Genomic DNA, 16,271 nt, shown 5'->3' with positions numbered 1-16,271 from the left:
ATAATCTCCCAGAAATTAGTTTTACTGACTGCTTTTCTCGGGGGTTGGACTCACATATCCTGCATCTGCAGCAAGAGCCGAAGGGGAGACTGTAACTACAGTGCCAGGTTAATTAAGGCCTATCCTGGCAGCACTGGCAGCAGGGGTGTCAGATCAGAACCACACTATTTATTTTTATAGCGACCCTAAAACATGGACTCAGGGAAGAGTTACAATAAATAGATTTTAACAAAATGGATATATTTCACCATTAATGGGGAAGGAGGAGGGGAAGGGGAAGAGAAGGCAAGAAATCAAAAACTAAACGTAAAAAATGACAAGACAGCCGCCCGATTTCCACTTCTCTTTCTCCATGAATGAGAATAAAACTGGAACAGAATGTCTCACATTCGGCAAATATATAAAAAATATATATGTTAAAATAAAACTCTAACCAAATTGTATAACCAAACCAAAATGACTTTGGAAAGGGTGGTGCAGACTATTGCCACCTTAAACACACTTAGTAGGAAGGTAAGCACAATGAGAAGCGGTAGGACTTCATTCTGATTAAGCATGCTTACTATCTGGCTAATAAACCAGCTGACATAAAATTCAGGTCAAGAATTTTGGTTTGAAAATCTCCGACTGAAGAATTAAGGATCAACCTATGAAGAATTCAAGGATCCCTGAATACAGCACGGCTTGATTTAGCCTTATTGTGAAAGACAATATGTTAAAACTTCAAAACAATTAAGTGCTTGGGTAATAGAAATATTGCTTGGTAAGAGGGTTGTCAGAGACTACTACACTCTTGTCTTTCAGTAGCTAATCTTATGGGAAAGCCATGTCTGAAAAACAGTTAGAAACTGTGATTGTCTCTTTACTGTTTCTTCCTGCCTTTTAAGAAGTAGTATTTCCCCCCCTCATTTGTTTAAATGAAAGTGTATAGTTTTTTTCGGAGGGGGGGCTGCTTAGAATTGTGTAAGGAGGTGGGCTTTTTTTCCTTTTTTTGTGGTCATGTGAGAGGATGAACAATCTAAAATTTGAGAGGAAAAAAGTGTACGTTTTAAAATGTGCAATGAGAAAGAAAACCTTTCAGTGGAAAAGCCTCACCTGTTCTAATTTTTTTCTGTATAAAAGTGGGTTTCATATTAAAAAAAAGACAAAAATACAAGAACTTTTTTTTTTTCAGAGGGGCAAAATCCACTTGATTGTGCTACTTACTGGTGAATAAAGCAAGAGGAAGGGGAAAAAAACAATACAAATAAAAACAACAGTCTGTCTGTCATAACAACAACAAAATGCATGGATTTTTACTGGAATCTACCTTTCAAATAAAGTCCTATGAAAATATGTCCAGGGGAGGTTGTTACTGAGGGGAAGGGACACAGCCAAAATGGCGTATGTCACAAAAGGAGGCATTGCTCCCTTCCTATTAACTACAGAGCTGCTTTCTAGAGGAGATCACAGACACACGGGCTGCATATGCCCCATGCATTTAAAGTACATGGCTTCCCCCAAAGATCACTGGGAACTATAGTTTACCCACCACAGAGCTACAGTTCCCAACACCCTTAACAGTTCCTGGGGTACTTTGGTGGGGGAATCATGTGCGTTAAATATATTAGCCCCACTGTTCATCAAGTCTGCATTCTGGGGATTTTGAAAAGGTTGACCCCCCTTCTTTGCACTAGAGTAGGGACGGGGAACCTGTGGCCCTCTAGATACTCTTGGGCTCAGCCAGCATGTCCAATGGTGACTGCAGTCCAGCAACACCTGGACATTCTTCGCTAGGGTGAGCGGCTGCGCAGACAGCTAGCTCATAGGCAGCTCTTGGTCTCTCCCACTCTGTGGTCTGTATTTCCTTTGGATGCCATCTCTTCCTTATGTTTGGCAGCAAGCTCGCTGTCAGGACATGTTTGAACTGTGGGAGAAAAGGAAAGAGGAGCACTAATCCACTAATCCAAGGTTTCAGGCAGGAATCTTTCCCCAATTCTACCTGGAGACACTAGGGATTGAACCTGCGACCTCCTGCACACAGAGCAGATGTTCTACCGCTGAGCTTCAGCCTTCCCCTCTGACTGGCAGTGGCTCTCCAGCGGAGACAATTCACACCACTTGCTGCTGCAGGAAGTCATAGGGATGAGGCCTGATGCCTTCTGCAGTCAAAGCATGTGTTCCCTGCTCCTGAGCTAGAACTCGCTAGCAGCCTCATGCTTGGCATTGTTTGGGAATTTGAAGAAACAAAATAATTTTGAAAACGATGGTTAACATCGGGGCAGTTTTCTGAAAGATTCAAAATGGCACCCAGTTGTATCCAAACATAGACAGAAACCAGCTCCATGATCTCTGGAACCATGATGCAAAATTGGTTAGCATCAGTGCAGTTCTCAAAGGTTTGATCCGCTTGGCATCCAGTTGTATCCAAACATAAGCAAAAACCTGTTCATCTATCCCATAAACCATTATGCAAAGATGTGGTTATAATATTTGGTTTGGAAAGGTTCAAGTAAGTCCATTTGTCTTTCTAGCCACATTGGCAAGTGGCTCCCCAGGGGCTCAGGCAGGTGGAGGGTCTTCCTCACCATTTGCTATCTGATCCTTTCAGCTGGAGATGTCAGAGATAAAGCCTGGATGTTTCAGCATGCAAAGCACATGAGTGCATGTTGTCTGACTAAGAACTAGTGGAGGCTGGTCCATTAGGGTGAATGGGGCACTGCCCCATCAACCTCAGACGTTGTATGGGGTAAAAGTGCCATAGGATAAATAAATACTTCTTTATTTCCCAAAACGTCAACTCTTGTCACCTCTGCCCTTAGACGCTGACAGCTGTCACAGAGCAGTTTTGAGATGCAAATAATGTGCTAGCCTAGCTTGCTGCAAATAATGTACTAGCCTAGCTTGTTGCTGACAAACCTGACTTAATTTTCAGCAAAGCCCCATGGTACAACCACACATTTCAGGTGTTAATAAAGCAAGACACACATAACAAAAAATTAATAAACAAAGCAGTACTCAATTCATCCTTCTTCCTGACAGCACAGCATGTCTTCTTGGCCTCCATCTCACTCCCTGCAGCACAGCACCCCCTACAGATCTCCCACTGCCATTTCCTGCCAGCCTTGAAACAGCTGTCATTTCATGCTAACTCAGTGTTTTTCCTCAATCAGCTTGTGCTGCGAACACACAGCATCCCGCTCCCTGAGGGCAGCAGAGCAGGGGGACTGTGGCACCAGATGCTCAGGCCTGCTCCTAATTGCATGGATGAACACTCTAAAATCGCCACTTGGCCCTCTGTGGATTTTACTTAACACCTTCAGGCCTGGACCCTCCTGTCCTAGACTCATCCTTTAGCCCTTGTCTAAAGTGTAATGCTTTTGAATTATGGTGCTGGAGGAGACTCTTGAGAGTCCCATGGACTGCAAGAATTTAAAACCTATCCATTCTGAAGGAAATCAGCCCTGAGTGCTCACTGGAAGGACAGATCCTGGAGCTGAGACTCCAATACTTTGGTCACCTCATGAGAAGAGAAGACTTCCTGGAAAAGACCCTGATGTTGGGAAAGATGGAGGGCACAAGGAGAAGGGGACAACAGAGGATGAGATGGTTGGAAGGTGTTCTCAAAGCTACCAGCATGACTTTGACCAAACTGTGGGAGGCAGTGGAAGACAGGAGTGCCTGGCGTGCTCTGGTCCATGGGGTCACAAAGAGCTGGACACGACTAAACAACTAAACAACAACAACAAAGCGTAATTTCATGAGAAAATCTGCCTCCTGATGGGCAACAGAGGGAACGCTGGACAATCGAAAGAGAGGTGCCCCAGGATTGCTGGAAAGCAACCGTGAGCCATTCAGAAAAACAGGAACATTGCTACTATGATATGATACGATATCTTTATTGTCATTGTCCCTTGCGGAACAATGAAATTGAAAAACTACATAAAACTACCACAAAACTACATAAAACTACCACAAAACTACATAAAAACTACATAAAACTACCACAAAACTACATAAAACTACATAAAACATTCAAAACCCCCCTAAAAAACTCTAAAACCCCATTTTAAAATACACTATACTACAGAGACCCCTTATGCTGCGTTTAGAACCAGAACTGCATTAGCATAGAAACTGTTTTTCAGGCGGCGAGTCCTGGCCTTTATAACCCTATACCTTCTTCCAGAAGGCAGAAGCTGAAAGAGATCATTTCCGGGGTGCGTACTATCATGTGCTATCTCTGCCGCTTTCTTATGGCACCTGGCAGCATAGATTTGATCTAAGGTGGGAAGAGTGCACCCAATAATTCTCTCTGCAGTCTTTACAACCCTGGATAGCATTGTTTTTTCCCTGGCTGTGCAGCTCCCAAACCACACGCACAGACCATAAGTTAGTACGCTCTCCACAGTGCAGTGGTACTACTCCCTTTCATATCTCCAATTTTCTTGAATAGATCTCTGGTTCTTCCCATTCTGTTGTTTTCCTCTATTTCTTTGCATTGCTCATTTCTTGTCTCTCCTTGCTATTTTTTGGAAATCTGCATTCAAGTTTCATAAGAAATTAAAGCCAGACCTCACTAGAAGGGGCAAATTCCTCCAAATGATACATGTCTGCTGAGCATGCTTGCTCCGCAGGAGTGACTCACCCTGCTCAGTTACTCTTATCTCCTGTTCTAAGCAAGGCTTGTGCAACAGGCATTCGAAAGCCATTTCAATGGCTCTCCGCTGTGTATGAAGGCAGGAGGAAGAACTAGGAGAAGGGAATTGGTGGTGGAGGGAAGACAGGAGCAGCCGGAAGAGCGAGAGACAGAAGGGAAAGGGGGACAACAGATGAGGTGCGGGGGGGAGGGAGACAGGAGCAACAAAGAAGGGGGTGAGGAATCAGGAGCCAGAAACAGCAGGAGCAACAGGTGGAACAAGGGAAGAAAAAAACAGAGACTATATGGAGCGCACCAAGGTGAGAGCACATCATTCTGCAGCAGGTCTCAATTCCATTCTTAGGATCTGAACAGGTGTCTCTGTGATGGAACACATGTTGACAACCTGCTGGGCCTCATTTCCCCTTCCAGAAATCCAGGAATCTACGCAAGGTTGCAGGTGGTGATGCTTGCAACACAAACTGCAGCGTATTTCTGTACCCCCACCCCAAGAGGAATGTTGCTTTTCAGGGACATATGTAGCCAGCATGGAACAGGAGCCTTGTTCAGGCCTCTCAGGAGAGTGTGATAGCGGGAAGGGGGGAAAGATTTCTTCTGAAGGAGAGAAAGGAAGAAGTCTCCTCTCACCTCTCTGGAAGACCTCCCCTGCTCTGCCTTACAGCGCTAGAGATTTCAAACCCTGGGGGGCTGCCAACCCCCTGAATCTAATCACTTTGTAGCTAAATGGGGAGGGGAGTTTTTTGGTGAGAGGGAAAGAAAAAATGTATTTTTTTTCTTTTGTTTCTCCTGAAACATCCATGGGTGTTTTTTTAATCTTACAGCATGCATTCCACAACCCTAATCCTGTCCCCCTCTATTATTATTATCTCTCTCTCTCTCCCCCCCCCATTTTCCAGCTTCTTCTTCTCTCTCTCTTGCCACCACAGCATTCCATACATTCTGGAAGCTCACAGGTCCTTCCAGCCAACTTTTGCAAGATTAACTTTTCCTTTCCTTTTAAGTTGCAAATTTATAAACTTGGAAATCTCCAGAGTATATAAAAAGCGCCGTCCTATATTTGGGTGGCCCCATTTTGTTTCCAAACCATAGACTTTCAACCGCCTGAGGCGCATTTGAGGGATAACAATAACAATAATAGCAACAAGAACAATATGCAAGTAAGTTTAAAAATTATATCCAAGTCACCAAGCAAAAGGAAATATGAGGAGTGAAGAACTGGAAAACCAGCCATCAGCCATTGGGAACCACAATCCTCTCTCCCTAGCCTCATAGTCTACTTTCTTAATTAAGGATGAGATGATTGGACAGTGTTCTCGAAGCTACTAACATGAGTTTGACCAAACTGCAGGAGGCAGTGGAAGACAGGAGTGCCTGGCATGCTCTGGTCCATGGGGTGACAAAGAGTCGGACACGACTAAACGACTAAACAACAACAACATCATTCTTTTAATCCTCTATGTTCACACAGAGGATTAGATATTTAGATTTAGATTTAGATGCCGCTAAAAGGGTAGAGTGTCAACCCCCCCCCCAAGTGTTTATACTTCTTTCTTATTTTCTTTATTTTTGTCATCCTTCATTCCTTCCTCAATGTGTGTTGCATTTGACACCAATGCATGGCACCAGCCATACACATGACATTTTACGAAATACAAAAAGACAGGTCACTGCCCTGAGGAACCTACAGTTTGAAATTCTTCACAAGAGAGGCTTCTCTTATTTGGCAATATAAAATGCTCAGCTACGCTTGTGTAAGGAGATTAAGTTGGGATGGGGGAGAGAAATGATTCAGTTTGCATTTTAAAGGAAAATTTCTCTCTAATTCTCACTTTCTGAAACAATAAGTGAACCAAAATGCAGCTGTGCATCAAAATACAAACATTTTCTAATTTTGCAATGCAGTTTTCCCTGCCAAGTTATGTGTTGTTGTTGTTTAGTCGTTTAGTCGTGTCCAACTCTTCGTGACCCCATGGACCAGAGCACGCCAGGCACTTCTGTCCTCCACTGCCTCCTATACATGCATATTTTCTATTTGAAAAATGTATTGTATTAGGGAAAGCTGCTTTGCAAAAATGTGTATATTCGGCAAAATTGCATACAAAAATTTACAGAATAAATCTGATAGTTTCACATTTTCCCTGTCAGTTTCTGTTAATTTCCTGTCTAGTTCTGATTTTTTTCAAACTTAAATTCTATTCTGCACATTCCCACAGTGTGTGATTTTTTTTAAGTCCTCAGAAAAAATCATCAGCATTTTCATGCGAATTTGCCCTATTTTTGCAAATAATTTTCCCCTCTTACAATGCATTTTTGTACACACACACACCCCAACAACAATATGTGCATTTTTAACCCTAATATGTGCATTTCCGTAGCCATTACTTGGCTGGAGCCCTGCAAAATTGCAAAATTCAAAAAAGGTGAAGTTCTAAGGTTGGTTGGGTTCAGGAATTGTTTCAGAAATCACAAGTTTGGTGGGCTTTCCTTTAAGTGCAAATGGAAGTCCACTCCCCCACCACTTTCCTAACCGCAAAATGATCAAGTATTTTTTGTAAGAGGATTTGTTGCATCAGGCCAACAGAGCACATTAATTCCCTTTAATTGCTCAAATGTCTGGTATGCACTTGAATCCCTCCCACAAAACACTGATGGTCTGGAGATGACCACTTGCTAATCCTGACAACAAGCTGGAAAGGTCAGTCAGCATTGCTATTGTCTGTACTGTTTATTGGGGTGGGAGAGAGAAGGGAGGGCTGAGAGACAGCAGTTTGCCTAATGGGAAACTCACAGCCCCCCAGATGTTGTTGAATTCAAATGCCCATGGCCAGCATGGCTCAAAGAAAGGAGCTGTAGTCCAACAATGTCTGGAGGGCTACGGCTTCCCTTCCTGGCCTAAGGAAAAGTCATAGCAGAGGAAAGATTTACAACTGCAAATGCAGAAGGAGGAAGCGCTGGCATACTCATTGGGAAAGCACTTGTTGGAAACAACGCTTGCTTCCCGTGGGACTTCTAAAGAAGTGTGCCTAGCAGTAGACCGACTTGTACATGATTTTAGTGCTGTGCATACTTGCTGTTAATCAGGGCAGTGTGAATCCAAAAGAGGTATTGCAGCCGGTGCAAGTTCCAGAGACTTGTGAAAATGCCTCAAGGTATTCCGGTCCCAGCAGGGGGTGCTGTCGTAAGGTGGGGCAAGAGGGTCCCCCCCCTTGCTGCTGAAAGAGCTTTCCATTTTGGCCTCCGCATCGTCAAAACCTTCAGAGGCGCACAGGCACACACACATCCAGACTGTCTATGCGCCCTGGAGCCTTAAAATAACCCTGATTGCCTAGGCGATGAAGAGCAGGAACAGGTGCTCCGCACATTTGCCAAGGCGGCCGGGGGGGGGGGTGAGGTAGCTGCTGTTCCAACCCTGGCCTCACCCTGAGAAGCCAGGGCATTGGGTAGAGAAGGCAGGGGTGGGGTGAGGGTGGTCAAGCAACTTTTCAGCACTGCATGCAACGTGTTGACCTAGATAGGAGCCAAGAGAAGCTGCGAGGAGCCCTCACGGAAGACCCAGCTTAAAGCCTGGGGGGTTTGCAAACCGGGTTCCGGGTAGCTATTCTAGAGCCAAAATAGATCCCTTCAAAAGACAAGGGGGAGCAGGGCAAGGGGCAATGATGTGGCCAAATTTTTTCCTCCAGGACGAGGAGCAGCGCATGGGGGGGCGCACACGGGCAGGGGTCAAGCGGCGCAAGGTCCTGACGGATGAGCAAGAGGGCAAGATCAAGCTGGCCTTCTTCGTGGCCATCGTGGGGATGACCCTGACAGTGCTGGCCGTAGGCACAGAATTCTGGGTGGAGCTCAACACCTACAAGCAGAACCAATCCCTCGTCTGCGAGGCGGCCCACTATGGCTTGTGGAAGTTTTGCCACAAGAAACTCTGGATGGACGTTGTGGAAGAGGAGAGGGCTACCTGTGGACCCGCAGAGCTACCTGGAGGTAATGGTTTACCTGAGCATGTTCCCGTTTTCTTTTCCCTTACTCCCCACCCGACCCCACCCACACTTTCATAAACAAACACAGACACACACCCTGTTCCTGAAGTTGCCCCCTCCCTTTGATCAGCTTCCTCCACTTCCCAACATTGTTGTGTCCCACCCCCAACCCCACCATCTTCTCTGCTATGCATCCGGGGAATGTGGGCTGGTGTTTCCATGTGATACAGCACGTTCAATGCATTACATGCAGGATCATAAGGGATGGGATGTGCGGACTAACAAGGGAAGATGGTGGCTAGATCTGGACTGCTGGTAGCCCCTGGTTAAGTGTGAGGCCCTCCTCCCCAGTTTAGTAAAGCCCTCCATTATCCATTCATCAATTAATTATCTCTTTGCATATGCCGCCCCTACCCAACACATTGTTCTCATCTATTTACCAAAAAGCAGTCCAGTGTGTTTGTCTTTCTCCCTTTCCTTTTTTGCTCCACCCCAGACACATCCATCAGGCCTTCATGTGACCCGCGGCTCACAACCTCACCCTTGGCATCTGTTTGCAATTTCAGGCTTAGCCCAAGCACTTGCAATGCAGAATGCTGATGCGTTGATTACCTCCTGCTAATGAAGGATAATCTCCTTGCCTCTGCTAGCATCTTTCTTCCATCTCCCATTCTACAGGGAGAGGCTCTACCTGAATACAGTATAGCTTGAAACGGGGGAGTTATGGTTGAAAGTATCATCTTCTGTTTGACGTAAGGATGACAGTTCACAGAATCAGGAGCCTCCATAGAGACCCCAAAGCCAAGTTTTCCATATTAACTGTAACTATTTTTTCACTGCATGTGTAAACTGGAAAGGAAAAAAAGAGTGCCTCTGAGACTATGCAGAGAGTCTGCCAGCTAACACTTAATCAAGACAACCAACACCCATGTATTTGATGTTAGATTAGCAGAGCTTCTAGGGAAAGATATGGCCAGGACACTGGGGTGGGTAAGGGGGATTGCCCCTTTCAGAGATATTTTAGGCCTCCTTTCTGAATATTAATGCACTTTTGAAAAATGGAACAGCCAAAGCAAACATGATGTTATTCACACAATTAGTAATTGAGCAAATGCTGTCTGCAATTAGACATAGCAAACCACTGATATAATAATAATAATAATAATAATAATAATAATAATAATAATAATTTATTATTTATACCCCACCCATCTGGCTGGGTTTCCCCAGCCACTCTGGGCGGCTTCCAACAGAATATTAAAATACAATAGTGTGTCTATTTGCCCCCATCACGGTCCCAAACCAGACTGGGCCCCCCCCCCCACAGCTATTGACTAATTAAAAAGGTTGGCTAATAGCATTGGGTCTGCTGCTGCCTTAAGACTTTCATTATTTTACTTATCAAGATATAAGCATAAGCCAAAGCAATGTAAGTAGTTTTCTACTCAATCATTCATTACAAAATCATGCAATTAAGTAACTGCAATATTGAACCCCCTGTATTTATCTTCTGGCTGTTCTGCAATGATTCTGCTCCTGCCCAGGCCCCATCGTCACAAAATCTCTGCCTCCAAGTCTGTGTGGCTTTCAGGAAGGCTCAAAATGTGGCATTTCCCATTATAGGCATTGAGAAATGCATTAACCCAGCCATCTATTTGTAGGCCAATTTGCACGAAGGTTTTCACTTCACGGCAGCAGGGCGTGGGTTCCATGTGCGCCACATGATGCACTGACTAGCTAATCTGTCCATCCGTCTCCCCTCTGTGATTTTTGTCTGTTTATTCTTTGTGTGTTTTCAGAATTGTTTTATTAGCAGCTTTGTGTGTGTGAAGTGGCGTTTTGGGTTTTGTTATTATTCTGCTGTTGGTAGGTCAGATTGTGGCATGGCACAGTTCTCCCTGAAATCACTGGGAGTGCCTTAAACTTGAAAAACTTTTTTTTCAACACTCCCCCCCCCCTACTTGTATCTTAACTTATGGATAGAAGGAGTGGCTTCTTGGGCCATAAAGTGTTGTCAGCTGTTTTCATTCCTGAACCTCCATTTTGCAACAATAGGAAAAAGAAGGGCTTTGTTTCAGAGAAGCAGCGAGGAACTGCTTTTTAAATCTTTTAATCTCCCTCCTTTGGGAGGAAGGGTAGGATATAAATTGAAATAATAGTGAATGAATAAACAACAACTTCATTTGTATTGCCACATCCCGTGAAGCGCTGCAGAGTACTTTTAGCATTAGGTTTTGTCCAACGTGTCTGCCTGCCCAAACACCAACTCAGTGGCATAGCGTGGGGGTGCAGGGGGGGCCGCCCGCACCGGGCGCAACATCTGGGGGTTAGGGTTAGGGGGCACAAATCCATGGGTTAGGGGGCGCAAATTACTTGCCTTGCCCCGGGTGCTGACAACCCACGCTACGCCACTGCACCAACTGACTCTTGCCAGCGGCAGAGGAAGCCGCTCGGGTGCCTGGACCCTGCGGCGGTGCGCCCAGGGACAGTGTGTGCCGCCCATAGGGGCGGGGCGAGGGCGGAGCACACTGCAGGGCCTCCAGAGTCTGCCTGCCTCTTCCCACTCAGCTGCCCTACAGCTGGGGCAGCAGGCAAACCATTTGGGCTGCGTGGAACCTGCGCACACCCAAGCCACCGCGTCTCTCCCAGGAGACCGCCTGGTGTTTTGTGAGTGCTGCCTGGCATTTTGTCCCCCCCCCTCAAGTGGTGACACCCGGGGCGGCCAGCACCCACCGCACCCTCCTTCCTCTACCCCTGACTCTTGCACAGGCATTTGCCTGACTCCTCTCTCCATGAGAGAGAGAAAATGCTGTCTACTAATCAGCAACTTCCCACTGTAATCAATGGGCTGTGGCAAGGAATTTGATATTAATTTTATTAATATAGCACACTCTGCCCACCGAATGGCAATTCCATTTGTAAGATAAAGCGACACAGCAATATCTCAGCTGGGAAGAGCCACCCAGTACAGATTGCCTCTTAGTCTTCTCCTACAACAACCTCTGGTTAACAAACATTTTCTTATTATTGTTAACTCTGAATTGGGCCTCTGCCTCATGCCTTCCTAGACTATGCATTGGATGATAAGGTCTAATTTGGATGGGAAATCAGTATGCAGAATTATAATCTGTGCAGGTCTATTTTCTGATTCTATTTTTTGTTTCCCCTGGCTTATGGTTTGGAAGCAGAGATCTTTCAAATAGTTCTTTTTCTCACTTGGCTGCTTTTAGACAGCTACGATGGGTCATTTGCAGAACTTATAAATGTGGCTTTGCACTGGAACCTGTGATCTCAACCTGGAGTTTAGAGACTTTGCATACACAGAAATACACATACAGGATTCCTCACTCACAGGAAAAATCCATACAGCTGATCTCCCCTGCCCCAAATAGGCTACATATATAATTCTAAGCTGCAAGCGTCTTGCGTTTCCCTCCTGAACTTGTTTGCTCATTGCTATTGTATATTCGCACATGTTTCAATGTAAATCCATTGCTCGGCTTTGAGGTTGAGTTAAATAAGGGACAGATGACAGAAGACTGGTTGGGATAGAGGCAGAGAAGACTGTGCGCTCAGAAAACTCATAAATTGAAGAAAAGTTTTGGGGTTTCAGAGAGTCAGATTACACATTACAGTGGTACCTCAGGCTACATACGCTTCAGGTTACAGACTCTGCTAACCCAGAAATAGTGCTTCAGGTTAAGAACTTTGCTTCAGGATGAGAACAGAAATCGTGCTCCGGCGGCGCGGCGACAGCAGGAGGCCCCATTAGCTAAAGTGGTGCTTCAGGTTAAGAACAGTTTCAGGTTAAGTACGGACCTCCGGAACGAATTAAGTACTTAACCTAAAGTACCACTGTACACCCAAAGATCCCTGGATGATCTCCCATTGCTGATGTTAAACGAAATACACCTGTAAGGAAGGAACACAGGAAGCTGCTTTATATCAAGTCAGAGCATTGATCTATCTTGCTCAGCATTGTCCACACTGACAGGGAAGTGGCTCTCCAGAGTTTCAGGCAGGGGTCTTCCCCAGCTCCACATGGGGATGCCAGGGAATGAAATTGGGACCTTCTGCATACAAAGGAGAGGCTCCACCACCAATATGATTGAGGAAGAAACGCAGAGGTTGAGGTTACTTAACCCTTTGCCCACACCCCTAGCCCATAGCTGTCAACTTTTCCCTTTTCTTGCGAGGAATCCTATTCGGAATAAGGGAATTTCCCTTAAAAAAAGGGAAACGTTGACAGCTATGCCCTAGCCCATGCTACTTTTCTGAGCTAAACTGCTATACCACACAAACTTTTGGCTGTGCTGTAACCCCTCTGGACAGCAGTAATGTGGTAGCATTGGAGAAGCATTGCAGAACAACTAACGAAGCAGAATCTGTTCACAACTGATGCACTGCTGCAGAACACATCAGCAATAAGACACCAGTGTAGGGGGGGGCTTCATTCATTCTGTCTGTGTCACACTGAAAGTGTAATATATATTTATACAGGTCAAGTACAAAAGAACTAATAAATGTGAGGGGTTTAGGAATTAAGCCAGCAGGCACAATGCTAACCTGCTGTTTGAAAACGATAGCGTGAGTATTCCTACATTTGCTCAGCTGAAAACAGCCCTCATGAGAGATTTCACAGCAATGTGAAACAGCTAAACTAGGTTTCAACCTGAGAACAAGGCAATGGTGGGCTTGGGGCTTTAAATTTCAGCAGCACCCTGTGACAGCCTGAAGAGGAATGGGTGTGAAACCACAGTCAGCCTAAGGGAGAACCACTGTGGGAACTCCTTTCTTCTTAGTCCTCAAAGGGAGGGGGACACTTTCCCCTAATATAATTGATTTTTGTAGCTATTTTTTGTGAATCAGTGCACTTTCCCCTAATGTGTGCATTTTTGTACACATTTGTGTGTGTGTGCAAAATTCAGAGAAGTGCAAATTTCAAAGAATCCCTGTGTTACAGTTTGTGTGTTCTCCAAATTATGTAGTTTCTCATTAAACTGCAAAACAAAATTAAGTTTCTCTCCCATTCCTAATGTTCGCATATATGCACTTGTGCACAGTGCTGGTACAGGACACTTTGATGCCTGAAGCAGGGCCCAAATAACGGGTCCCCATTTCCTAGTAGGGTCAATACTTTGAAAGGTTTTGTTTGCTTCACTCTCCTTCATGACAGAGCCGACCCTATGTCCACACACTGGGGACAGAAAGAGTGGCAGAGAGATTTCACCTTATTTGGCCTTCACTCCTGTCATCCAAGACAGTCATTTTTAAGAGATTCAGATCCACATTGAAGGATGGAGGATGAATTCGGTTCATTTCACATTTAAAGGCAGATACACCTAATTTGCACTTGCCAAAACAATACGTGAACACAATCATCCCCTTCAGAAGTCTCATTAATCCAAATTGCAAATGGCACTCGAGCCAAATAATGTGTTCAAGGAGCATAGATAAGTGTGTATAAATGTGCGTATTAGTGAGAATAACATTAAAAAGTGCATTGTATTTGCAAAATATGCAAATTAGGAAAAAATGCATATACAAATGTGTGTATTAGGAGTAATGCACACTGAAAAAGCTGACATATTTTCATGAGGACTTTTTAAAAATTGCAAACTGGCACAGTAATGTGAACTGAACTTCAGATATGAACAATGAGAAAATGAGCAAAACTGAAATTGACAGATTTGCTCATCATATCCCATATCTAACCCCCATTTCTTAGATTTCCAGGAAACTGTTGTGATCATTAAACACAAAGGGAGAATTCCTGCCCCTTCAATTAGAGAGAATTTCAAATGGTCCAGGTTGCCATGCAGGGATGCAAAATTCTGTTCCTCCTGAAATTTCCTGTCCTACACAACTTTAAAAGGTTTTAAGAGTATTATAATCCTTTGCTTCTGCACTGACACATCAGATGGGTTTTCTGAAACACCTTGCCACTAGCCACTATCTGGAGTTCTTTCTGAATTTCACCTAAATCCAAATCTCAGGAAATTTGGAGTAGCCTATTCAGGGGACACATCTACAGAGATTTCTTGGGATACACACACACACACACACACACACACACACACACACACACACACACACAATTTTCTGGGAATGATTCATGTATCTCTTCTCAGTGTTGAAGACAAGGTGTTAGTCTGTAGTCCTGGAAAGCAGTGGTACCTCTGGTTACGTACTTAATTCGTTCCAGAGGTGCGTTCTTAAACTGAAACTGTTCTTAACCTGAAGACCACTTTAGCTAATGGGGCCTCCCGCTGCTGCCACGCAGCTGCCGCGCGATTTCTGTTCTCATCCTGAAGCAAAGTTCTTAACCCGAGGTACTATTTCTGGGTTAGCAGAGTCTGTAACCTGAAGCGTATGTAACCCGAGGTACCACTGTACTCTTTGCACTTGAGATATGCTAATATCAGCTATTGATTACATTTACATCCCACTCTTCCTCCGAGGAGTTTGGGAGTAACACACATGGTGCCCCCTTTTACCCCCCCCCCCCACCACACCCCTGGCAAGCATATTGGGCCAAGAGATGGTGACTCTCCTAAGGTCATTCAGTGACTTTCATGATGGAGTACAGATTTGTATCTGCGTCTACCCTAGTCCTTGTTTGCATTTCCTTGCCAGGTTTTTAGCAGTGCTGAAAGACTCCTTGTTCAAGTGTGGATTATTTGATGGTGTTTTAATCAGTCTCTTTCTTTCTTTCTTTCTATTTTATTCATCAGTTTCTTTCTTTATTATTTTGTTTAGACCATTTCTATACTGCTTAATATGTATAAGAACTATCCAAAGGCAGTGTACAGAAAAGAAAAACAACAGTTATGCAACTCTGCTCTTTATAGCATTTGCTCTCTAATACAGAGGTGGGCAGCTGAGGTCCTGGGGAGCAGATACAGGCCATAAGACCATTTTATTTGGCCTTTGGCAGTCCTAACCAATTTTCATCAGGATGTAGTAAAAAGTTTGTTCCCCATCTTTTTGCTCATAAGGGAAAAGCGAGAAAAATGTTACAAAGCTATACACAAAGGAGATACTCCTTGCTTTAATTATCCTCTCTTGGATTTTTTTATGTCATATTTATGAAATTTGAGCTGTGCCTGAGTCCACGTGCTCTGTAACTTATGAAACCTTTACTGCTAGATAGTCCCAACTTTACTATGGGTGAGGTGTCAGCTCATATACAGAATATATAGTTCTGGTCTCCAGACTTCCTACTAGAGAACATATTTGCCCCTGAGAAAAAGGCAGGGTGCCTGTTCATGGCTTAATCCCCCTTTCCCCCTGAGAACTTAAACTTTCAGTTTTTTATATATTAAATTTAGAAGCTGTAAAACAAGCAGGTTCACTTTTTTAAAAAAATGCCCCTCCGTCCCCTTCTAGAATCATAGAATCATAGAGTTGGAAGAGACCACAAGGGCTATCGAGTCCAACCCCCTGCCAAGCAGGAAACACCATCAGAGCACTCCTGACATATGGTTGTCAAGCCTCTGCTTAAAGAGGCTTCTATATTAGTTAATTCCTGCTACCAACTACATGTTCTGGGGGGAAGGGGAGGGAGGTGAGGAATCCATTAAGGGCTGCACATCAGTCATGATTATGCATATCATTCCACAGTGAGACCCACTGAATAGCTAAAGCCAAAAAGAGCA

The 16,271-nt window shown here is 44.5% G+C and overlaps 1 protein-coding gene and 1 long non-coding RNA gene across 3 annotated transcripts in view; one reads left to right on the top strand and one right to left on the bottom strand.

Annotated features, from left to right (window-relative positions):
* Window positions 1-16,271, bottom strand: part of LOC309327910 — a 74,489-nt gene that overhangs the window by 37,283 nt on the left and 20,935 nt on the right. The gene's annotated exons all lie outside the window — the stretch shown is intronic.
* Window positions 8,089-16,271, top strand: part of CACNG6 (calcium voltage-gated channel auxiliary subunit gamma 6) — a 31,343-nt gene continuing 23,160 nt past the window's right edge. The window contains exon 1 of the mRNA XM_081837493.1: window positions 8,089-8,617. Coding sequence (XP_081693619.1) covers window positions 8,293-8,617 — 325 coding nt within the window. The 5' untranslated portion in view covers window positions 8,089-8,292. The remainder of the gene's footprint in view (window positions 8,618-16,271) is intronic.

The sequence above is a fragment of the Podarcis erhardii genome, assembly GCF_964252035.2.
Source record: "Podarcis erhardii genome assembly, chromosome: 13".
Lineage (NCBI taxonomy): Eukaryota > Metazoa > Chordata > Lepidosauria > Squamata > Lacertidae > Podarcis > Podarcis erhardii.
The sequence above is the reverse complement of the archived record's forward strand: the minus strand, read 5'-3'. Positions and strand labels throughout refer to the sequence as shown.